Genomic DNA, 26077 nt, shown 5'->3' with positions numbered 1-26077 from the left:
AAATACAAATACGGTTTTACAGGAACATAAACATAAGTTTAAGGGTTTTATTATCAAAGTCTTGTAAAACAATTTCAGAAACTGTACATCAACATGGCACAGACTGTAGCCTACTTTTGTTTTTACTGCACAAAAGTGAAGCTTGGAAACTCCTGTAAGAAAACAGTTGCCTAACTACTTTGCATTTAACATGGAATCACTGTGTGCATAAGATTACTACTGCAGTAACAGTAACACAAAATTTACTGGTTTTATACAACTTGAGATCAAATAAAAAGTACATTATCAAGTAGATCTGTCTTATTTTTAAAAGCATATGAAGGTCAATTTAAAATGCACTATCCCCCTTTTCCAACAATGAGATTAAAACAAATAAAAGAGTGGACAATTGAAAATCAGGACAAGACATAACTTTCTTTTACAGATGGACTTCAGGATAGGCAGATAACTTTCACTGATGTAGATGTTCAATAAATTATTTTAGGAAAAAAAATTCCCAAACACCTTATGAAAAAGTATACAACTCTACTTCAAAATATGCTATTTACTTACTGCCAAAGACAGTTTCATTTGAAATCTTGTTTCTGTAATTAAAGCCTAATTATAGCCATCAAAAAAGGTTAGTGCATATATAACCCTTCAAAGTTAAACAAAAGCCACAAAAATTTAGCCACAAGGCTTAAAGGATTATCTATTTCAAATGCTCATTTCCAGATGTAACTATAAGAATGTTAATTTGTCATGTCAACAAACAAGACCATAAGTAGATCCATCATGTTGGAGGATTTGAATGACATTTAGAATATTCCTGCCACAATTAACATGCAATCAGTGCATTCCCTACATGGCTCTATTACGGCAATGAATCAAATTCTAGAAATACTATAAGTGAACTTAATAAAGGAGATCATACAACATAAACAATCCATGCCTGCTGTAGATGCATGCAGCTTTTCATTTTTGTTATGAAGCAGCACCAGAATAGTAAAACTGCTTGTTTACTCCATCAGATTTCAACCTGTCAAGAACTGGTTACCCATATATCATTTCTCTAAAAGCTTTTGGATGTAAATAACTAATATCAACATCAAGAGCTTTATAACCATTTATGACTCAGAGCTGTATACATCTAGATTTGAGATGAACAAATACAGCATTAAGAAATCACACAGAGGAATGACACTGATGCACGTATACAGTTGGGATTCCCACAGAGGCAATATTCAGTCACTCATATCCATGTCTTCTTCATGATGATCATCGCCATTCACTTTGGATTCTCTTAGTGAATCACCAGTTCCCTTTTCCACAGAACACTCTTTTGCTTTAGGAGAAGCTGGCTCTGTCAGTTTCTTCTCCTCTTTCTTCTCTTTCTCGCTGTCATACCCTTGCTCCTCTTCATCATAGTCCCGTGTAACCTGCTTTGCCAAGGAGAATAAAAAAAGTAAACGTCTTCACAGGAAAATCACTTCTTTAAAGTACCAGCACCACCCCAAACACCAAAATAAATTAGTTTGTAAACATACTTTTACATCTTTATCACTCTCTGATTTTCTTTCCCGTTCCTTTTCCTTATCTTTACTTTTCTTCTTCTTGCTTGTGGATCGTTCTCTTTCATCTCTGCTTCTTTCTTTGTCTTTATCTTTCTTCTTCTCCTTTTTATGTCTAGGATGACAGTAAAATGCTGACAAGATGCTTGAAACGAACTGCTCAAGAACTATCACCATTATTTAAATAGGAATAAGTTTAAACTTGTTTTAGATGGCAAACTTGACCCAAGTTCACTTGCTATAAAGAGGACAGCAAAGATCCAATTTCAAGTCCCTGGATACAAGCTGTATATAAGTAATATAGGGAAGAAGACTATAACTTGATAACAGGTCTAAAATGCCAATCCTAAACAGTGTTTATTATAACACAGCCTCAAGTCATGAAGGGAATGTATCAGCGCATTCTTAAGCATTTTAATTCCTGAAAAGGAAGAAAAACTCAGTTCCTGAAAAACAGGATAGATTTAATAAAATTAATATCCTTACCTCCTAGGGGATGGTGAACGAGACAATTTTCTTTTGGGAGACCTAGGCTTTTTAGGAGATCTTGTGCCACTTCTGCTTCTTCGTCGTCGTCTCTCTCTAGAACCACAAATGTGCAAACTAGACTTTAAAATACAGTATTATCCAAAAAATGCAGACACATCACAGCAGATGTGTCTATGATGGAGCTCCACTAGAAAGAGAATTCTGACAACGAAAGACCCATTTTCAAATACTGTTCTGAGCCTAAGAAGCAAATGAATACTAAAAAACTGCAATTCTTTTTTGTAAACTATGTGCCTTTCCTTTAATGCCTAGCAATACTTCTTAAAGACATTATGTCATCAAAACATTAGAAATGTTAAACTTGGGGAAAAACTGATTAACAAAAGTTCTAACTCAAGGAAAAACAGTCTGAAGTAAATTATTATTTATGGAATCAGTTTTAGATTCATTCAGTGGCCAGAACGTGTATAGGATAATATGCTGTGTTATGGAAGGCAGTTGCTAATAAAATCCAAAATTACTTCTAAATCATTAGGTAAAAATTTAGAGAACTAGAGTTAGTGGTAACACAGATCAAACTGACTTCCTGTTGTCTAGCAAACCATGCCCAATTCATGCCCTGCTTTGAGCAATTAGCTTTTTAAGACGTACCTCTCCTCTCTCTTTAAATTTTGACTTAAAAAAAATTCTGCGTCCACAACGCAAACAGATGGCAAGGAAAGTTCTGCCCTGTTCTTGGACTGGAAGAATCAATATTGTTAAAATGACCATACTACCCAAGTCAATCTACATATTCAATGCAATCTTTATCAAAATACCAATGGCATTTTCGTAGAACTAGAACAAATCATTTTAAAATTTGTATGGAAACACAAAAGACCCCGAATAGCCAAAACAATCTTGATAAAGAAAAACAGAGCTGGAGGAATCATACTCCATGTCTTCAGACTGTACCACCAAGCTACAGTAATCAAAACTGTATGGTACTGGCACAAAAACAGACACAGAGATCAATGGAACACCATAGAGAGTCCAGAAATAAACCCACACACTTATGGTCAATTAATCTATGACAAAGGAGGCAAGAATATACAATGGAGTAAAGACAGTCCCTTCAGTAAGTGGTGCTGGGAAAACTGGACAGCTACATGCAAAAGAGGGGCAGAACATTCTCTAACACCCTATCCAAAAATAAACTCGAAATGGGTTAAAGACCTAAATGTAAGACCAGATACTATAAAACTAGGGGAACAGTAGAACACGCTTTAACATAAATCACAGCAATATTTTTTTGGATCCATCTCCTAAAGTAAAGGAAATAAAAGCAAAAATGAACTAATGGGACCTAATTAAACTTATAAGCTTTTGCATAGCAAAGGAAACCATAAACAAAACAAAAAGACAACCTACAGAATAGGAGAAAATACTTCCAAACAATGAGACTGACAAGGGATTAATCTCCAAAATATACAAACAGCTCAATATCAAAAAAACAACCCAACCAAAAAAAACGGGCAGAAGACCTAAACAGACATTTCTCCAAAGAATACACACAGATGGCCAACAAACACATGAAAGGATGCTCAACATCACTAGTCATTGGAGAAATGCATATCAAAACTACAACTGAGGTATCTGTCACCTCACACTGGTCAGAATGGCCATGATCAAAAGGTCTAAAAATAATAAATGCTGGAGAGCATGTGGAGAAAAGGGAACCCTCCTACACTGTTGGTAGAAATGTAAATTGATGCAGCCACTGTGGAAAACAGTATGGAGATTTCTCAAAAAACTAAAAATGGAACTACCATATGACCCAAATTCCACTCCTGTGTACATATCCAAAAAGAAATCCACAAAAAAACAAAAGAAAAAACAAACCCACAAACAAACAAAACCAAACCCCACACAATTTCGAACAGATACATGCATCCCAATGTTCACAGCAACATTTTTTAACAACTGCCAAGATATGGAAGCTATGTTAAGTGTTCATCAACAGAAGAATGGATAAAGAAAATGTGCTGTAACTATACAATAGAATATTAGTAAGCTATAAAAAAGAATGAAATTTTGCCATTTGCAGCAACATGGATGGACATGGAGGGCATTTAAGCTAAGTGAAATAAGTCAGACAGACAAAGGATAAATCTCCAAAACATACAAGCAACTCATGCAGCTCAGTATCAAAAAAAAACAAACAACCCAATCCAAAAATGGGCAGAAGCCCTAAATAGACATTTCTCCAAAGAAGATATACAGATTGCCCAACAAACACATGAAAGAATGCTCAACATCATTAATCATTAGAGAAATGCAAATCAATACTACAATGACATATCATCTCACACCAGTCAGAATGGCCATCATCAAAAAATCTATGAACAATAAATGCTGGAGAGGGTGTGGAGAAAAGGGAATCCTCTTGCACTGTTGGTTGGAATTTAAATTGGTACAGCCACTATGGAGAACAGTATGGAGGTTCCTTAAAAACCTAAAAAGAGAACTACCATAAAACCCAGCAATCCCACTACTGGGCATATACCCTGAGAAAACCATAATTCAAAAAGAGTCATGTACCAAAATGTTCACTGCTGCTCTATTTACAACAGCCAGGACATGGAAGCAACCTATGTGTCCACACACAGATGAATGGATAAAGAAGATGTGGCACATATATACAATGGAATATTACTCAGCCATAAAAAAGGAACGAAACTGAGTTATTTGTAGTGAGGTGAATGGACCTAGAGACTGTCATACAGAGTGAAGTAAGTCAGAAAGAGAAAAATACCATATGCTAACACATATATATGGAATCTAAAAAAAAAGGAAAAAAGAAAAAAAATTGGTGAGGGCTTCCCTGGTGGCGCAGTGGTTGAGAGTCCGCCTGCCGAGGCAGGGGACACAGGTTTGTGCCCCGGTCCGGGAAGATCCCACATGCCAAGGAGGCCCGCGGACCGCAAAAAAAAAAAAAAGTCAGAAGAACCTAGGGGCAAGATGGGAATAAAGATGCAGACCTACTAGAGAATGGACTTGAGGATATGGGGAGGGGGAAGGGTAAGCTGGGACAAAGTGAGAGAGTGGCATGGACATATATACACTACCAAACATAAAACAGATAGCTAGTGGGAAGCAGCAACTATACAGCAACATAGCACAGGGAGATCAGCTTGGTGCTTTGTGACCATCTAGAGGGGTGGGATAGGGAGGGTGGGAGGGAGGGAGATGCAAGAGTGAAGAGATATGGGGACATACGTGTAACTGATTCACTTTGTTATAAAGCAGAAACTAACACACCGTTGTAAAGCAATTATACTCCAATAAAGATGTTAAAAAAGAAATAAGTCAGACAGAGAAAGACAAATACTTCATGACATAAGTTATATATGGATCTAACAAATACAACAAACTAGTGAATATAACAAAAAAGAAGCAGACTCACAGACAGAACAAACTAGAGGTTACCAGTGGGAAGAGGGAAGGCAGGGGGCAATATATGGGTAGAGGATTAAGAAGCACAAACTATTAGGTATAAAATAAGCTATAAGGATACACTGTGCAACACAGGGAATATAGCCAATGTTTTATAATAAGTATAAATGGAGCATAATGTTTAAAAATTGTGAATCGCTATACTGTACAGCAACTAAACTTAAAAAAAACAAAACAAAAAACAAATCCCACCTAACGACAGCAAACTATCGGGTGTAAGACAGGCTCAAGTATGTACTGTACAACATGGGGAATACAGTCAATATTTTGTAATAACTGTAAGGGGATAGGAGCCTTAAAAATTGTATAAACATTTAAAAAAATTAATTAAATGAAAAAAAGTATAGGACTTGGAAGATGACCATTATATGATTTAGGGACAAACAAAATAATCAAAAAAATAAATATAGCCCTATACCTTCAGTTGTCTTCAACTTAGCTTCCAAATTAAGCTTTAAATAACAAAAACCACCTTACAAGTCATCTGTGACCCCTGTCCTGGAAGCATTACCCAGAACTTTCCCTTCATCAAATATTTAAGTTTGTCAGGGTTGTATACCTTACACTTTCTTGTACTGCTTTGTGTAACTAATATCCCAAATTCCTTAGATGGAAAAGATGTTTTTTATATTGTATTTCTGTGCCCTTTGATAGACTGTAGTATAGTGGCAAACAATAAAAATGTATAGAATATGCCATAATTTAAGAATGATTCAATAATTAAATAGGATAAGGTGCTTATGAATAAATCCATTAAATAAAAGAAACAGGCAAACAATATGCCTCCAGTTTTTAAGGTAAGAAAATACATACTGCACATCCCATCTTTTATGCCCCTTTGCCACCTCAGACCTACTTTGGCATTTCCCTGAGCACTTATATCTGGTTTAACTTTTTTTAAAATATATTTATATGTATCTTTTTAAAGAAAATATTCAGCACCTTGAAAGAAACCCCATATCCTTTAGCTATCACACTCCAACCACTAATCTACTTTGCCGTTATAGATTTATCCATTCTGGGCATTTCATATGAATGAAATCATATACAACATGTGGTCTTTTGTGTCTAGCTTCTTTCACCTGGCATGTTTTCAAGGCTCATGCATATTGTAACATGTATCAGTACTTTGGTTCCTTTTTACTGTTGAATAGTAATCTAGTGTATGGAATGTACAACTTTGTTTACCCATGTTAGTGGATATTTGGGTTGACTTTTTGGTTTTGAATAATGTTGCCAAGAATATCCATGTACAAGTTTTCGTGCGGACATGTTTTTGTTTCTCTTGGGCATATCACTGGGAGCAAAAATGCTGTGTCAAAAAACGCTCCCTGTTTAATTTCTTTAGGAATCGCCAAACTGTTTTCCAATGCAGCTGCACAAGTCTACATTCTTTCTAAGAGTGAGCTGTAACAGTTTTTTATATATTCTAGATACAAGTCCATTATTGGAAACATTATTTTTCTAGCACTCTGACAGTTGTCTTTACGTTCTGAGTGTTCTTTGAAACAAAAAAGTTTTTAGTTTTCATTATCCCTAACTAATCTATTTCTCTTTTGGTGCTTATGCTTTTTGTCATATCTAAGGAATCACTTTCAGATACAAGGTCATGAAAGTTAACTTACATATTTTCTTCTAACAGGATTTTCGTTTTGGCTTTTAAGTCTTTTATCCATTTTGAGTTAATATTTATATACAATGTGAGCCTCCTAAGTGAATTTAATCAAGATTAAGAAAACAAACACTGCAGTAAAATGTGTAAACAAGATTGGAAGGAAATGATTTGCTGAGAAATTCAACAGCTTTAAATTTTGAGAGAACTAAGCCTCATCTGTGTCTGTGGTAAAAGATTTAAGGACTCTTAGTGATGCTAGGAGTCCTAACATTTGAAGGAGAATTATTTCCTTACAGTTTTAAAAAAGTACAATGACCCTTTACTTTTGCTTAATGGAAAATGAAAAATGTCAAGAAAATGTTACTGGGACTGACATATACACACCACTATATATAAAATAGGTAAGTAATAAGAACCTACTGTACAGCACAGGGAACTCTAGTCAGTACTCTGTAATGGCCTATATAGGGAAAGAATCTAAAAAAAGAGTGGATATGTGTATATGTATAACTGATTCACTTTGCTGTACACCTGAAACTAACACAACATTGTAAATCAACTATACGCCAATAAAAATTTTAAAATAAAATTAAAAAAAGGTAAAAAACAAAACAAAAAACAGAAGATTGGAAGAAAATGGAATTAAGTATGGCCAGGCCTTACTACTATCATATGAATTCCATTTTAAATGTGAAAAATATATTTTCTGAGGAGAAAGTTTGCAACAAGGAATTTTCACTACAGCAGGTTAAAGATAGAATTACTACTCTAAGAATTACACAAATCAGAACTTGCATTGCCTCCAATTATTTTATCAATGAACCACTATGTATGGGAAAAAAATATTAACATGTAGGTATTTTAAATATAACTTACTATGATAAAATGAATTTAATGTGAAAATGCAGTATACTTTAGCCATTAAAACTCAGATGTTTAGGGGAAAAAAACCCACACAAACAATTCAAATTATGATGTGAAATGCATACAGCAAACATAAAAACAGACCTCTGCTGAATTCCCACATTATTTTAAATACACTCTACACCATAAAACATTAAGTGAAAAGAAAAATGAACTTTAGGTTATTCTCCACAAATTGCCTTTAAAAAAACTTCACCACGGGCTTCTCTGGTGGCGCAGTGGTTGAGAGTCCACCTGCTGATGCAGGGGACACGGGTTTGTGCCCCGGTCCGGGAAGATCTCATATGCCGCGGAGCGGCTGGGCCTGTGAGCCATGGCCGCTGAGCCTGTGCGTCCGGGAGCCTGTGCTCCGCAACGGGAGATGCCACAACAGTGAGAGGCCTGCGTACCGCAAAAAAAAAAAAAAAACCAAAAAAACCCCCAAAAAACTTCACCACTGAAGTATGTAGCTATGTACTGGAAAACATTTCATGTTCACAGCCTATTGATAATCTTGCAAACAAAGCTTAAAAAAATGAAAGCTTAGGAGAGGGGGAAAATGGCGGAAGAGTAAGATGTGGAGATCACCCTCCCACAGATACATCAGAAATACATCTACACGTGGAACAACTCCTGCATAACACCTACTGAACGCTGGCGGAAGACCTCAGACCTTCCAAAAGGCAAGAAACTCCCCACATACCTGGGTAGGGCAAAAGAAAAAAGAATAAACAGAGACAAAAGAATAGGGACGGGACCAGTGGGAGGGAGCCGTAGAGGAAAGGTTTCCACACACCAGAAGCCCTTTCTAGGGCGGAGACTGAGGGTGGCGGAGGGGGGAAGCTTCAGAGCCGCGGAGGAGAGCGCAGCAACAGGGGAGCAGCGGGCAAAGCAGAGATTTCCCCCACAGAGGATCAGTGCCGACCAGCACTCACCAGCCCGATAGGCTTGTCTGTTCATAGGCCGGGGTGGGCGGGGCTGGGAGCTGAGGCTCGGGCTTCGGTCAGAGCGCAGGAAGAGGACTGGCAGCATGAGCACAGCCTGAAGGGGTTAGTGCACCACGGCTACCAGGGAGGGAGTCCGGGAAAAAGTTAGGACCTGCCAAAGAGGCAAGAGACTTTTTCTTCCCTCTTTGTTTCCTGGTGCTCGAGGAGAGGGGATTAAGAGCTCTGCTTAAAGGAGCTCCAGAGACAGGTGCAAGCCGCAGCTAACAGCACGGACCCCAGAGACGGTCATGAGACTCTAAGGCTGCTGCTGCCACCACCAAGAAGCCTGTGTGCGAGCACAGGTCACTCTCCACACTTCCCTTCCGGGGAGCCTGTGCAGCCCGCCACTGCCAGGGTCCCGGGATCCAGGGACAACTTCCCCGGGAGAACGCACAGCGTGCCTCAGGCTGGTGCAACATCATGGCAGCCTCTGCCGCCGCAGGCTCGCCCCGCATGCGCACCCCTCCTTCCCCCCGGCCTGAATGAGCCAAAGCCCCCGAATCTGCGGCTCCTTTAACCCCATCCTGTCTGAGCGAAGTACAGACTCCCTCCGGTGACCTACACGCAGAGGCGGGGCCAAATCCAAAGCTGAACCCCAGGAACTGTGCAAACAAAGAAGAGAAAGGGAAATCTCTCCCAGCCACCTCAGGAGCAGCGGATTTAATGTCCACAATCAACTTGATGTACCCAGCATCGGTGGAATACCTGAATACACAACGAATCATTCCAAATTGAGGAGGTTGACTTTGAGAGCAAGATTTATGATTTTTCCCCCTTTTCCTCTTTTTGTGAGTGTGTTATGTGTATGCTTCTGTGTGAGATTTTGTCTGTATAGCTTTCCTTTCACCATTTGTCCTAGGGTTCTATCCGTCCCTTCTTAAAAAAAATTTTTTTTCTTGATAATTATTTTTTAATTTTAATAACTTTATTTTACTTTACCTTACTTTATTTTATTTTCTTCCATCCTCTCTTTCTTTTTCTTTCTTTCTTTCTTTCCTTCCTTCTTTCCTTCCTTCTACTTTTTCTCCCTTTTATTCTGAGCCGTGTGGATGAAAGGCTCTTGGTGCTGCAGCCATGAGTCAGTGCTGTGCCTCTGAGGTGGGAGAGCCAACTTCAGGACCATGGTCCACAAAAGACCTCCCAGATCCACGTAAAATCAAACGGCGAAAATGTCCCAGAGATCTCCATCTCAACACCAACACCCAGCTTCACTCAACGACCAGCAAGCTACAGTGCTGCATACCCTATGCCAAACAACTAGCAAGACAGGAACACGACCCCACCCATTAGCAGAGAGGCTGCCTAAAATCATAATAAGCCCACAGACACACCAAAACACACCATCAGACATGGACCTGCCCACTAGAAAGACAAGATCCAGCCTCATCCACCAGAACACAGGCACTACTCCCCTCCACCAGGAAGCCTACACAACAGACTGAACCAACCTTAGCCACTGAGGACACACACCAAAAACAACAGGTACTACGAACCTGCAGCCTGCAAAACAGAGACCCCAAACATAGTAAGATAAGCAAAATGAGAAGACAGAGAAACACATAGCACATAAAGGAGCAAGGCAAAACCCCACCAGACCTAACAAATGAAGAGGAAATAGGCAGTCTACCTGAAAAAGAATTCAGAATAATGATAGTAAAGATGATCCAAAATCTTGGAAATAGAATGGAGAAAACACAAGAAACATGTAACAAGGACCTAGAAGAACTAAAGAGCAAACAAACAGTGATGAACAACACAATAAATGAAACTGAAATTGTCTAGAAGGGATCAATAGCAGAATAACTGAGGCAGAAGAACGGATAAGTGACCTGGAAGATAAAATAGTGGAAATAATTACTGCAGAGCAGAATAAAGAAAAAAGAATGAAAAGAATTGAGGACAGTCTCAGAGACCTCTGAGACAACATTAAAGGCACCAACATTCGAATTATAAGGGTACCAGAAGAAGAGAGAAAAAGAAAGGGACTGAGAAAATATTTGAAGAGCTTATAGTTGAAAACTTCCCTAATATGGGAAAGGAAATAGTTAATCAAGTCCAGGAAGCACAGAGAGTCCCATATAGGACAAATACAAGGAGAAACACGCCAAGACACATATTAATCAAAATGTCAAATATTAAATACAAAGAAAACATATTAAAAGCAGCAAGGGAAAAACATCAAATAACACACAAGGGAATCCCATGAGGTTAACAGCTGATCTTTCAGCAGAAACTCTGCAAGCCAGAAGGGACTGGCAGGACATATTTAAAGTGATGAAGGAGAAAAACCTACAACCAAGATTACTCTACCCAGCAAGGATCTCATTCAGATTTGATGGAGAAATTAAAATGTTTACAGACAAGCAAAAGCTGAGAGAGTTCAGCACCACCAAACCAGCTTTACAACAAATGCTAAAGGAACTTCTCTAGGCAAGAAACACAACAGAAGGAAAAGACCTACAATAACGAACCCAAAACAATTAAGAAAATGGGAATAGGAACATACATATCGATAATTACCTTAAATGTAAATGGAATAAATTCTCCCACCAAAAGACACAGATTGGCTGAATGGATACAAAAACAAGACCCATATATATGCTGAATTCCATAAAGTAGCAGGATACAAAATTAATGTACAGAAGTCTCTGGCATTCCTATACACTAATGAAGAAAAATCTGAAAGTGAAATCAAGAAAACACTCCCATTTACCATTGCAACAAAAAGAATAAAATATCTACGAATAAACCTACCTAAGGAGACAAAAGACCTGTATGCAGAAAATTATAAGACACTGATGAAAGAAATTAAAGATGATACAAATAGATGGAGAGATATACCATGTTCTTGGATTGGAAGAATCAATATTGTGAAAATGACTCTACTACCCAAAGCAATCTACAGATTCAATGCAATCCCTATCAAACTACCACTGGCATTTTTCACAGAACTAGAACAAAAAATTTCACAATGTGTATGAAAACACAAAAGACCCCGAATAGTCAAAGCAATCTTGAGAACGAAAAACGGAGCTGGAGAAATCAGGCTCCCTGACTTCAGACTATACTACAAAGCTACATTAATCAAGACAGTATGGTACTAGCACAAAAACAGAAAGATAGATCAATGGAACAGGATAGAAAGCCCAGAGATAAACCCACACACATATGGTCACCTTATCTTTGATAAAGGAGGCAGGAATGTACAGTGGAGAAAGTGCAGCCTCTTCAGTAAGTGGTGCTGGGAAAACTGGACAGCGACGTGTAAAAGTATGAGATTAGATCACTTCCTAACACCATACACAAAAATAAGCTCAAAATGGATTAAAGACCTAAATGTAAGGCCAGACACTATCAAACTCTTAGAGGAAAACATAGGCAGAAAACTCACTCTATGACACAAATCACAGCAAGATCCTTTTTGACCCACCTCCTAGAGAAATGGAAACAAAAACAAAAATAAACAAATGGGATGTAATGAAACGTAAAAGCTTTTGCACAGTAAAGGAAACCATAAACAAGACGAAAAGGCAACCCTCAGAATGGGAGAAAATATTTGCAAATGAAGCAACTGACAAAGGATTAATCTCCCAAATTTACATGCAGCTCATGCAGCTCAATAACGAAAAAACAAACAACCCAACCCAAAAAATGGGCAGAAGACCTAAATAGACATTTCTCCAAAGAAGATATACAGACTCCCAACAAACACATGAGAGAATGCTCAACATCATTAATCATTAGAGAAATGCAAATCAAAACTACAATGAGATATCATCTCATAGCAGTCAGAATGGCCATCATCAAAAAATCTAGAAACAATAAATGCTTGAGAGGGTGTGGAGAAAAGGGAACACTCTTGCACTGCTGGTGCGAGTGTGAATTGGTACAGCTACTATGGAGAACAGTATGGAGGTTCCTTAAAAAACTAAAAATAGAACTACCATATGACCCAGCAATCCCACTACTGGGCATATACCCTGAGAAAACCATAATTCAAAGAGTCATGTACCAAAATGTTCATTGCAGCTCTATTTACAATAGCCAGGAGATGGAAACAACTTAAGTGTCCATCACTGGCTGAATGGATAAAGAAGATGTGGCACATATATACAATGGAATATTACTCAGCCATAAAAAGAAACGAAATTGAGTTATTTGTAGTGAGGTGGATGGACCTAGAGTCTGTCATACAGAGTGAAGTAAGTCAGAAACAGAAAGACAAATACTGTATGCTAACACACACATATGGAATTTAAGAAAAAAAAAATGTCATGAAGAACCTAGGGGTAAGATAGGAGTAAAGACAGAGACCTACTGGAGAATGGACTTGAGGATATGGGGAGAGGGAAGGGTAAGCTGTGACAAAGTGAGAGAGTGGCATGGACATATATATACACTACCAAATGTAAAACAGATAGCTAGTGGGAAGCAGCTACACAGCACAGGGAGATCAGCTCGGTGCTTTGTGACCACCTAGAGGGGTGGGATAGGGAGGGTGGGAGGGAGATACAAGAGGGAAGAGATACGGGAACATATGTATAACTGTTTTACTTTGTTATAAAGCAGAAACTAACACACCATTGTAAAGCAATTATACTCCAATAAAGATGTAAAAAAATAAAATAAAAATGAAGGCTTAAAAAAATGGCGAGAATTCATAATGCCACCCTACCTGCTAGCACTTCTGGAACGTCTGGCTGTGCTGTAACTTTTTGGTGGTGTTTTGGAACGTTTCTTTTCTTTGTCTTCTTTCTTTTTGTCTCTAATAAATGAAAACAATTTATGAATGTATTAGAAGATTCAACTAATACATACTTCTATCAAACTACAAATAAAAACAGAAGTACAGTGAAATCTAATCTGATTCTTTAATGTTACTGTGATATAAACTTAAAAATAATAGTAACTCAAGTGGCGTATTTGTGGTAAACAAATTTTAAAAATCCTATTTTCCTGGTATTGCACATAAAACTTCTCTCCAAGAGCAAAGCAGACTATATGGCAAGAAAACAAGGATGTTGGCCAGTTTCTTAGTATGTCTGGCGATAAACGGTAATAGTTTAAATAATTTTCTCTAGGCTCTTCAACACTGTTTTTCTCTCAGCTAAGTACCAGTTTCCCAACCGACCCTGGCTCTAAATCCTCTACTGACAGGCCAAAACCCCATCACTATCGTAAGTTCTTCTTTCAAAGCACACACCCGATGTAACCTCTTCATGGATGAAGCCAACCTTGTAACTTTTCCCCTGCTGCTATATATTCTGGGCTATTCAATGCTTTTAGAAAATAAACATCAAAATGGACTGGTACTACAACCAGGCCTCAACTAAAATCTTTCTACAGATTCTTCTAAGTTTACTTTTATTCCCCACAGCATTTTTCGCCTCAAGATTCTAGACAAAAGGTAAAATATATACATTTTTATAATATATGTATGTCCCTTATATCCTTATACTCGTAAACACACACCTATTTTCAACTGTTCTACAGTTTTAGAGATTAAAGTATCTCTTCCGTTGTTCTAGGCTAGTCCCACCCTATATCCTGTGCTTCATTCCCTCCCATCTTTGCTCATCCTGCTCCATCAGTTATCCTCTCTATTCATTCAAGTCTTTATCACTGAATTTCTAGATTATTTTAATAGTCCCTTAAGGGGCCCCAGTCATGTTTTCCACAAATTGATGCTATACCCCCAATCAGAAATCTTTCAAAATACAAACTTGAAAATATTAATTTCCTGCTCATCACTTTTCAATTCATTCCTGTTGCCTCCTGGATCAGCCGCAAACTCCTTAGCGTGAACAACAGAGCCTTCTATGGTGATATGTCTCCTTAACTTTCCTGGTCCTTCTATACCAAAATACTTGTTATTTCAAGAATTCATGTTAACTTTGTAAACATTCTCTACCTGAAACCATGCCCCGCGAGTCCAGTCAAATCTATCAGAATTCAATACTCAAGAGTCACCTCTCAATAAATCTCTTCTGACATCCCTAACAATGGCCCTTCCTTTGTAATTACATTCATCTCTTCTAGTATAAAGAAAGTTCCCTGAGGGAAGGAATGCCTAATTGCTTTGTATAAGAGATGTTTCATTAAGTAAGCTTGTTTGATTGACTGAATTAAGAGATGACTAACTGTAAAACATGAGTAAAAGCCTCGTTAGAGGCTGAACACTCAGTAAAGCTATCCCAGAACCTCTGTCCCCACTTGAGTTATATGCTTACCAAGAATAAATTTTGTTGCCCCCTCCCTGTGATCCTTACTATTTTAATTACATAATTAAATATATAAATGGGTAAAGTAGTATAAAATATAGGGCTGCTTCTAGAAAATTAAGGCAAATATTTTAGAAAGAGATAAAGGACATTTGTTAAAAATTAAGTGTTGTGAAATTGTATTGTGTGACAACTAAAAATGGGGGAAAAAAATCGAGGTATTTCCAAGTAACAGAGTTCTCAACACTTTTAAAGGTGGTTTAAATGAAAAGAAAGTGATTTGGTATGTATTACTCCAGACTAGGCCTAATTTCAAACAGTTTGGCCCTATATGAAAAAACAAATTACTGAATGCATGTTTAAGTTGAAATACAGTGTTAAGGTGGGGATGTGTTTTTTAATGAATCCTCACTTTAATTCTCTACTAGTCCCCAAACCATGGGATAAGACTGTTAAGTATGGTTCAGCCTCTGGAATATAGCAATACTGAATTTATATTTACAAAGGTGCTCACGATGAGGTATATAAAGATGAATTAGGAAGGCATGATTGTCTGCCATAAACTCTTTGGCATACCAAGAGATGTGGCTGGTAACACTAAATCCTTAGTAATGGTTGAATGGAAAAGAGGAAATGAAAAAAGGCAGTAGAAACAGCTAAGAACTTTTACTACAAAGAAATTTTATCTAGGCCTTTAGCTGTAAGCAGAAATCTCAAGTTTATGAAGGAGCACAAGAAAACAATGTCAGCCTCCTCCAACAGTTTCTTCCTCAGTATAGTCCTATCTCCTATCATAACCTCTTCTTTGTCATTAAAGCAGCAATATCTGGGGGTGTTGGGAACTCTAAAATGTGTCTTCCCACTCAGTGTTTGTTAATAGGTTTTTACTGTACCTGTTTTTTGATGTGCTCCTTGACCTTCTACCCCTCTCTCTGGAATGAGATCTTCTCCGTCTTGGACTTTTGGATCGTCGTCTACTCCTTGACTTAGAATGTGATCGCCTTCTTGATCTGCTTCTTGACCGCCTTATAATGTAAAAGGAAGCAAACACATGTATGTAAATGGAAAAAGACTAGCTCTGTTTCTGACTATTTCATATAAGCATCAGACAAAAGATTCAGACATGTGGACTAGCCATCAGTAAGTGAGGGTGATTTCCTGCCATTATTTATTTACTCCACACAACATCTTTGATATCCTGGAAATTAGTAAATACCTTTTAACACCTAGAATTCCTCACCTTTTAATTTTTTGCTCAACCTGTCAAACCAATCCTACTTTGCCCATTGAAACTACAACTCCAAACTTAAAAATACTTCTAGAGAATGAAGGAAAACAAAAAATATCTGACTCATATGCATCATTTCGCAATTACATAGCATTTCTGCAAGTACACCTTATTTGATTCCTCACTATTGCAAGTTAAACCCATTTACTACTTATCGAATACTTATTTATGCCCACTACATGCTTTACAAATACTAACTCATTTACCCTCATAATAAACCTAATAAAGTATGTACCATTATTATTCCCATTTAAAAAATGGAAACCATATAGTGTGTTGCCTTCTATGATTTCCAATTGTTGTTCCCTAAAATATATTCCACTTCTTCGATTTACAGTTTAAGAGAAATCCAAGTATGATACAGATATATTCAACTCAGTACAAACTGCCTTTTCTACTCTTATGTGTCCTCAACATTACATCATCATCTCTTTCCTGCCATGTAAGAGATGTTTCTCTCTGTGCCTACTGCATACCACCCTGACCCCCATACTTTCTCTAAAAGGTTAAGTGCAATTAACCTTTTGATGTTCTTTGATCCTCCTTCCTATATTTTATTCCTTTCTATTTTAAGAATTGAAAATAAATTGCAGTTCTTTGCTTAGACTTGGTCATTTAATTTCTAGTGGACCATTCAACCTCTTTCCATGGAACACTTCAAATACAACTTAAACTTTTTGTTTTCACTTTTTCAAAGTGCCAAAGGACGGACATTTTAGTAATGTAGAAGATTTGTGTTCAAATCTCATTTATAAGCCAGTTAACTGAGAGCATTCATTATTTAACCTCTTTGAGCCTATTACTTCAGCAAAGAAAAACAATAGCACCTCCATCACAGAATAGTTGAAATTATAAAGCCCAGCTCAGTGCCTTACTGTAGACATATATATTATATACCAACTCCCTCTTCTCTTACTAATGTGCTAACGTAGTATTGCCATCATTCTCTAGAGCAGCAAAACCCATCAGTAGCAGTGTCTCATCAAATTCAATAACTTTATGTTTTGCTCATTTCTTATTTGTGACCATATTTGAAACTATCTACTAAAGCAATCCCTCTCAATAACATGTCTATATCCTAGGAAATTTTCATGTAATGCTTACCTACCTTTTTCTAAGCTCCATAAGGACAAGGGGTATATATGTCTATCTTATTCACCACTGTACCCTTGAGCAACTACTACAGTGTCTGACTAGTAAAAGGTACTACTAATATATTTTGAGTGAAATATTGACCCTATAAAATATCAAAACCATCACTTTCTTATTAAGAATTTTTTAAAATTCTGGAAAACCAAAATTGATGCTATTAGAATTAAGTATTGTTCATCTTTTGAGAATTCTGGCTTTAACAAAAATTTAAGTCAACAATCATCTTAGCACAACGGTTACACATTTATCCTACCTCTAATGTATATAGCAAAAAATATAGTTGTAGGAAAAAATCATTAAGTGCATTCTTGTAGGTTTCCTTCTAAACAAAGTGATTAATAATATAAAATAGTTAAAAAAATCTAATAAGCAGAGGTATTACATCAATCAATTTATTATAAGGTGCTGAAACAGTTATTCTTCAACAGCATTGCACTGCAGGGCCACTTCAACAGTTTACGTAAGCTTTTAAAAATTAGAAAAATAAAGATCATATTATGTATCTAAATATGTAAAAAGCTTATTGAACGTAATGGTCATTTTATATACCAAGATGCTTAAAATACTACAGCAACTCATATATTTATCGTTCTGTTATGAGGCATTACTACAAGTGTTCAAAAGCACTTTGTTCAGGGAAATAAGTGTTTCATTGTTATTTCCCATTGGTCATAATTAAAATTATTATTTGAAAGCCTTAGCATGTCCCTGTTATGTACAAAGGAAAGAGATATAGGTTCTCCTTTTTAAGTCTTTTTAAGTGACTAAGCTATGAGAGCACCTGTCCTGGAAGGTTAGGATTCTAAGTACAGGCACAGCTCAGAGATTCTATGAGTTTGTTCCCAGACCACTGCAATAAACTGAGTAGCACAATAAAGTGAGTCACAATGAATTTTTGGTTTCCCAGTGCATATAAAAGTTATGTTTATACTATACTGTACTCTGTGAAGTGTGCAATAGCATTATGTCTAAAAAACAGTGTATGTAATTTAATTAAAAATGTGGCTAAAGATTGCTAAACATCACCTGAGCTTTCAGTGAGCCGTAATCTTTTTGCAATAGTAACAACATCAAAGATCACTAATCACAGATCACCATAACAAATATAATAATGAGGTTAGCTGTTTTGGAGTGGCAATTGACAAGTGTGGAAAGATTAAACCCAGATGAATAGTAAAGATCCTTGAACACCATTCTAAGGTTTTATGTGTCAACTTATTAAGACAATAAGGATCTTCTAAAGGTTTCATAGAGCTGTGACATGTTCTAGATTTGGGTTTTTGAAAGACATCTTTAAGAATGAGATGGGCTGGGGGAAGGTGGGTGACAGACACACCAGACAAAACCACCCTGTAACATTCTGCTACAGACTGAATGTTTGTGTCCTCCCAAAATTCTTATGCAAAACTGAATAACCAATGTGATTACATTATGAGGTAGTGGCCTTTGGGAGGTGACTGCGTTATGAAGGTGCAGCTTTCGTGAATAGGATTAATGCCCATATGAAAGAAGTCTCAGAAGACTCCCTGGTCCATTCCCCTATGTGAGGACACAGTGAAGAGACAGCAAAGTATAAATGAGGAAGCAGGTCCTCACCAGACACCAAATCTGCTGACACCTTGATCTTGAACTTCCCAGCTTCCAGCACTGTGAGAAGTAAATTTCTATTGTTTATAAACCACCCAGTCTCTGGTATTGTTATAGCAGCCTAATGGACTAAGACACAGTAGTCTAAGAAATGACTTAACAATGTTATGGGGTCTGTCAATTTTTTTTTTCTTCAAAATAATAACAAGATATTTTTTGCCTTTTCCACTGTGACATTTGCACTAATGGTGCAAGAGCAATGGTGGTGTACAAGTGCTGACATCTCCTTATTACAAATCAAGGTAGTGGCAACTGAACCTCCCTATTATCTACTGTATTCTTCACTGGCATTTGTAGTATGCACTTGCAGTAAAAAGAAAGAAAAAAAAAAACCCTGCCATTTTCACTAAGGATGTCTTTGATAAAGCTAGTAAAAACTCTTAATTTTATTAAATCTAGTCCCTTGAGTAATATTAGAGTAGTATTATTGACTAGTAATATTAAATCTAGTCCCTTCAGCAATATTCTGTGCAACAAAATGGGCAGTATGCATAAATCACTTCTGATACTTTATAGTTCAATGACTGTGTCAAGGAAGACACCTGTGTGATTGAGTGTCAGCTCAGCTAATTGCATTTGCCATGAAACATCATCTTTACCTGAAAGAACAAGTGACAAACCATGGCTGTTCAGACTTGGGTATTTGGTAGAACACTTTCACGGAAAATGAGTAAGGTTTATCATTTCAAGGAAAACTAATTTGTTGCCAATAATAAAATTTGAGCTTTCAAGAGAAAATTAAATTTTGGAAAACTTGAACACACCATTGTGAACTTGACAGCTTCCTAACACTTTAAAAGGGTTTACCGATGAGATGTGTGGCGATATTACCAAGTCATTTTTTGATCTTGTGTAACAAAATGTGTCAACATTTGAAAACTTGCATAATGCAATAAATCAATCATTTTCCAAACCACCAATGCATAACTGTACAAAAGCATGCCTGGGAAAAAGATCCATCAAGGTGTAAGAAAGATCAATAGATTTTAAAGTAGCAAAATACAAAAGGTTCACTATTACGGTTTCAGATTCCATATTACTACTATCTTTTAAGAAAGCACTCTTGTTAAGTTTTGGTATTGTATCAAAGAATACTATTCCCAATTACCTGAAAAGACTATAAAATTACTTTTCCCTCTTCTCACTATATATTTGTGTAAGATTTTCTACATATGTTAACTAAAATATACTGCAATAAGTTGAATGCAGAATCCTGTACATGCCTTCTAGTAAGCCAAAGGTTAAAGAGATTTGCAAAGATTTAAAACAAAGCCATTCTTTTAATTTTTCTGGAAAAGTTTTGTTTCAAAGCTAAGTTAATACAAATGGGTTTACTATTGTTATTTCAGATGGTTTCAAATTTTATTATAGCCAACAATGATAGATATAACCCACATAAACAAAAGCTCATCGGAGTACTCAAATTTTCTACAAGTATAGAGGTCCTAATACCAGCAAGTTTGAGAGCCACTGGGCTAGAGAGACCCTTACAAACTTATACAGGAATGTCATGTGAAAAAGAAAATACACTGGTCCTTTTAAATTGCCTAGTCTTACTCTACGTAGGATAAAGAATAATAGGTACTATCATGTGGTTTGTCCAATAATACAAAGAACAATCTCAAAAAAGGATAACAAGTTGTCATCTGCAAATATTCAAGCTTTAGATGGTAATCTGCAGGCTGCATGACGACATTCCATGTTCAAACTCTCAGGAGTCCCGTGAAAAGTCAGAACTAGAATTCAAGTTAAAAGTTTCAAGTCCAGTGTTCTTTCTATAGTACTAATTCATTTTAGTGCTCAAATCCCAGTGGCTTCCTCCTAAGCCTGGATTTTGGGGGGTTTTAAAGTATCAATCATCCATGTCTTTTCTCCATTTATATATGTGTGAACACTTATTCTCATACTCTGCTAATAGCAGTAGTTACCAAAACCACTTTAACCAGGAGCTAATTAGGTTAAGAGATAAGCAGATGTGACACATAGAGAAATTATCTTTGTCTAACCTACAACTTACTACCAAAAAGCAATCAATCTAATAACCTGTGCCTAGAAGATGAGGGAGTCCTCCTCCTCCTAGAACGTGATCTTGACCTCGAGTGCCTTCGTTTTTCTTCTTTCTTATCTGGATTTAAAAGAAAAGGAACCTGGCTTTAGACATCATCAAGCAGGAAGATTATTCCCATTCAGGAGTTATTTTTATAATTTATTACCTTAATTTTCAGCTTTAATACAAAATTCTTAAATTCAGGCAGCTAAAGGTTCCTTTGACTATTTCATTTGCCAGACTTAGGAGGCTGTCAAGTGTCACCCATAAAACAATCTATGAAAATAATTACCTTTCTCATTCTTTACCCTTTAGAGATTTTTAAATCATGAGCCCCTTTTTCCATTCCTAGGTTCTACTTCCCCAAATACAGCTACCATTCACCCAGATTAAAACTATAATCTTTACATGTTTATGTATTAATAGCATCTCCCCAACCAGTACTTAAACGTAAAATGTTTAAAAAATACGTTTACAATAAAAATATAAAATAAACATTTAAAATTGTTGGTCCAGCAAAATGTTCCTTCTTTCATTCATCACTTAGCTCTATGCTCCTTTCCGATATAAATAGTGTCTCATTCATTAACTCTTTTCACTATACTGCTGGGACAGAACTGGATTTTACTAAGCTAGCTCTTTTTTTAATCTGTCTGTCCTTCTTCTTCCTCACTGATTTTCAACTGTGTAAGTGCAGGGAGCAGAGCTAGAAAGATATGTCATCATTTCCTAGTTTTAAAATAACACATAAACTCAACTTACTCCTTTAACTTAGGACATAATGAAAGAGAAATCCAGCCATTGCATTCTTCGTATATGGACTACCAAAGTGAGATGGAGTTCCTCTTTTACATTTAGATCATTTCATTAATAGGATTCAATTTATTGCGAATGTCATTACTAATAAATTAACAAAAATCTTGGGGCAAAAAAAAATTCATAAAGCAACCAATTTTAGTCATTTCAGTTATGAGTTTTCAATGAAAACAGAAATGGTGTTCTGGCTTTGGAGTCGTACAGGTCCAGTTGTCTATCAAAAGTTCCTACTGCTTGCCATGTGACCTTGGGCTAATTATTTAATAATTTGTTGATTAAATGAGATAATACACATAAAGCACCTGGTATTAATTTATCCATTATACTTAACAATTATTTGCCTAATACTATATATACTAAAAACCATCCCATTTATTAAGAAATAGAGTGAAAAAATGAATAAAACATTGTTTTTAATGGGGGAAAAAAAAATCAGGACCAAAGATCAAAATACATGCAGGAAGACAATGGGACAACCATTCATTTCATCTCAAAAAGACAATCTGCAAAGAATAACATATTTGCTTTTCTTTAAACAAATGGCATAAACAGAAGATCTTTAATAGGTTTTCTTGGTCAAATAAAAGACTGAAATCAATTAGGATACCCCAACTTAGGCAAACATAAATGATTAAAAACCACCAAAAAAAAACCAACCTCATAAATTAAAAACCACCAAAATATCACATGAAGCATTAGGTAATCCTAGGCAATAATGTTTCAGAATGAAGAATTCTTTGTTTAGGGAGTGGGAGGTGTTGGACACTGTAGGATGTTTAGTATATCCCTGGCCCTCTACCTACCGGATGCAGCTGTTACCAGCATGACAACTAAGTGTCTCCAGATATTTCCAAATATGCATGGGTAACAACTCTTACCCATATCACCCACCCACTCCCAAATGAGAATCACTGCACTAAATGATCTTTTATCAAAATACAGAAAATAAAATTTAAAAAAATTACTGAAGTATTATTCAACAAATTTCCAAACATAATTGCATAAACCTATTTTACCTGGTTCTATAGCAGCAGAAATTAGGGACTGTGCTTCTCGTACTCTCTTCATGGCTTCCTCTATTTCTTTACTAGAGGTATCTGATTTCAGACTTGGTGAAACAAGACCAGCAGCTACATGATTCAACCTGGAACAGAACCAAGAATTGCATCTGGAATATTTAAAAATGTACAACAGCACTTCAAATAAACACATGTTCCTATCATCATGCTAGTAAGATACTCCTTGAAAAAAAGTGGGAGGGGGGAAACTCCACAATTTTGATAAAATTATATGTAATACATATATAGTATAGTAAGCTTTGGATATTTACACTGGCACCTGCATTTTAAAAGACTCAGAGATGTGTGGAATAAGAAAAAAAATCTATTTAATTTTGCTCAACATCCATGAACTTTCTATACACATTTTGACAAATGTTAGTACATGGGAATATGCTGATGCTAAATATTTTTGATTAACAGAACCTTCCTTAATATGATTTAAAAACTTTCTACATCATCATAATTTTGTTGGGGAAGAGAATTACTTTTAAGCTTGCAGATGGGGAGAAACTGAGGCAGAAGCCAATGGCACGCCAAAATTACTTATGAAATTCCTGTATGGAAAGGCTAAAGATACACCTTAAGGGTTTATAAAAGTGAAAAAATACTGTAGACACCAAGTTGAGGCTGGTAGTTATTTGTGGGTAGAGTGGGAAATGTAAACAAGAATGAGTACACAGGGAGTTTTTAAAAACTGTATTAGTGATTTTTTTTTTTTTTTTTTGCGGTATGCAGGCCTCTCACTGTTGTGGCCTCTCCCACTGCGGAGCACAGGCTCCGGACGCTCAGGCTCAGCGGCCATGGCTCACGGGCCCAGCTGCTCCGCGGCACGTGGGATCCTCCCAGACCGGGGCACAAACCCGTGTCCCCTGCATTGGCAGGCGGACTCTCGACCACTGCGCCACCAGGGAAGCCCCTAAAAACTGTATTAGTGATATTTTTATAAGCAGGGTGGTAGACACTTGGATTTTACCTGGTAATTTTTAAGGAAAAAATGCCACTAACTACTATAATCAAATGAGTCTGTCCTGCCTCCCCCACATGCTCTCCCACTTACCGACAGTGACTTTCACCAAGTTAAGAAGAAGCATTAAGCTCAGATTTAATATACTAAGAAATTACCAATGAAAATATCTCATGAATTTGTGATATATCAAGTAGGAAGTATAAGTTACAGCATGAAGAAAACTTTTCAAAGCCCCTAAAAAGATGTTGACTATTATTATGTGACATGTATTACGCCTTTACTCTGGGCTAGTGTTTCCCTCACTTCTGTCTTCCTCTTATTCATCCCCTAGGGCAGTGGTCCCCAACCTTCCTGGCTCCAGGGACCAGTTCTGTGGAAGACAATTTTTCCATAGACAGACGGGGTGTGTGTGGGGGGGTGTGGGTGGGTGGGTGGTGGTCCAGGCGTAATGCGAGTGATGGGGTGCAGTAGACGAAGCTTCACTTGCTCGCCTGCCACTCACCTCCTGCTGTGCGGCCCGGTTCCTAACAGGCTGCTGTGGACCGGTATGGGCCGCGGCCTGGGGGTTGGGGACCCCTGCCCCAGGGCTTAGCCTCTCTGATCTTTGAACTAAGTTCTCCTCCTTGTAATAAGTTCCCATAGCACCTCTGTACTTCCTCTAGTTGGATGCACATGCTTTACTACAGTTAAATAGTGTCTCCCTTTCTGAGTATAAATGCTATGAAGGCACAAGCTTATAGTAGTCGGTATAATTTTTTAAATGAATCAACTAAAGACAACACTTAGCTCTTTACTTGTCATCCTGGTTTAACCTATTTACAATGATTTTCAAAGACCAATAATTATTCCAAAACAAAAACCCTTTATAGATGGGCTTACCTCTGGATTTTTTCTCCTTGTTTCTAGAAAACAGGATTACATATTGCATGCCTTGAGAAAACCTTCTTTTAGCTATCAAAAATAAAATACCTGTTCTCTAGATATTACTATATCTCTATCACCAATGGAAACAGAAGAAAAAAATCCTTACTTGGGATCAACAGTACTCATAAGTTTCAGCAACTGATCTGCTGCAAGAGACTGGAAAAACAAAAAAATAGCAATGAGAACACACAGAACTATAAATGATTACTATTTTAATTTTTTTAGTATGTTGAAATGTCCTAGAACAATCTGGCAAACCTACAGAAACTAACATATCCCAAGCACAACAATGACCAACAGAAATATAATGCCAGCCAAATATATCCTACTAAGTTTTCTAGTTGCAACATTAAAAAAGTAAACAGGTGACATTAGTGACTGTAGTACTGGATACGCAGAGCTGCTTTATCAGGTTAATTATGAAGATTATGAAGCTGAACAGTCCAGATTTTACAGAATAATCACCTCCTCCTTATTTTAAGACTTTCTAAAGGCAAGTAACATTTTAAGGAAACATATAAAACAAAACTCAAAGTGCTTAGTCAGTATAATAGTCAAAAGAATTCCATGAAGTAAGGACTTCAGAAAAAAGTTTAGCCAACTCGCAATGAGGGAAAACAAAAATTTCCAAGTGAGTAGATAAGAGAATAAATTATGAACACACATTCCTATCACTTCATGACTTTATTTTGACTTCGTAACATATTAATGTTTCTTCGTAACATATTAATGTGGTGTGGGCTTCCTGTGAAACTAGTCTACTTTGAACTTTATCAAATGAGAAATTCTTTGATGGGCAAGGGGCCAATAATGCAGTGACCTTTTAAATCTCTCATTAACAAGTTTACATAAGAAAAAATTACTACAATATATAACAGTCAGTTATCTCCTGCTCTTGAAATGCAAACTAACATTT

The 26077-nt window shown here is 36.8% G+C and overlaps 1 protein-coding gene across 8 annotated transcripts; it reads right to left on the bottom strand.

The window, feature by feature from the left end:
• Positions 1 to 844: 844 nt before the first annotated feature.
• SRSF11 (serine and arginine rich splicing factor 11) lies at positions 845 to 25317 on the bottom strand. 8 transcript variants are annotated; one of them, XM_079724254.1, is made up of 9 exons: positions 25268 to 25317; positions 23226 to 23353; positions 21390 to 21471; positions 16153 to 16284; positions 13714 to 13803; positions 12430 to 12471; positions 2037 to 2153; positions 1527 to 1665; positions 891 to 1421 (listed from the first exon to the last, which is right to left on the bottom strand). In XM_079724254.1, exons 1-9 carry the CDS (start codon positions 25285 to 25287, stop codon positions 1224 to 1226), a joined length of 948 nt encoding a protein of 315 aa, XP_079580380.1. In that variant the 5' UTR covers positions 25288 to 25317; the 3' UTR covers positions 891 to 1223. The 8 variants fall into 8 exon arrangements, with proteins under 8 accessions (XP_079580378.1, XP_079580385.1, XP_079580383.1 ...); XM_079724252.1 differs by lacking the exon at positions 25268 to 25317 and having other exon boundaries at positions 845 to 1418; positions 23226 to 23436; XM_079724259.1 differs by lacking the exon at positions 12430 to 12471 and having other exon boundaries at positions 846 to 1418.
• Positions 25318 to 26077: the final 760 nt, after the last annotated feature.

This window comes from Hyperoodon ampullatus (assembly GCF_949752795.1).
Source record: "Hyperoodon ampullatus genome assembly, chromosome: 2".
Lineage (NCBI taxonomy): Eukaryota > Metazoa > Chordata > Mammalia > Artiodactyla > Ziphiidae > Hyperoodon > Hyperoodon ampullatus.
Note: the sequence above shows the minus strand (reverse complement) of the source record. Positions and strands in the feature narration are given on the sequence as shown.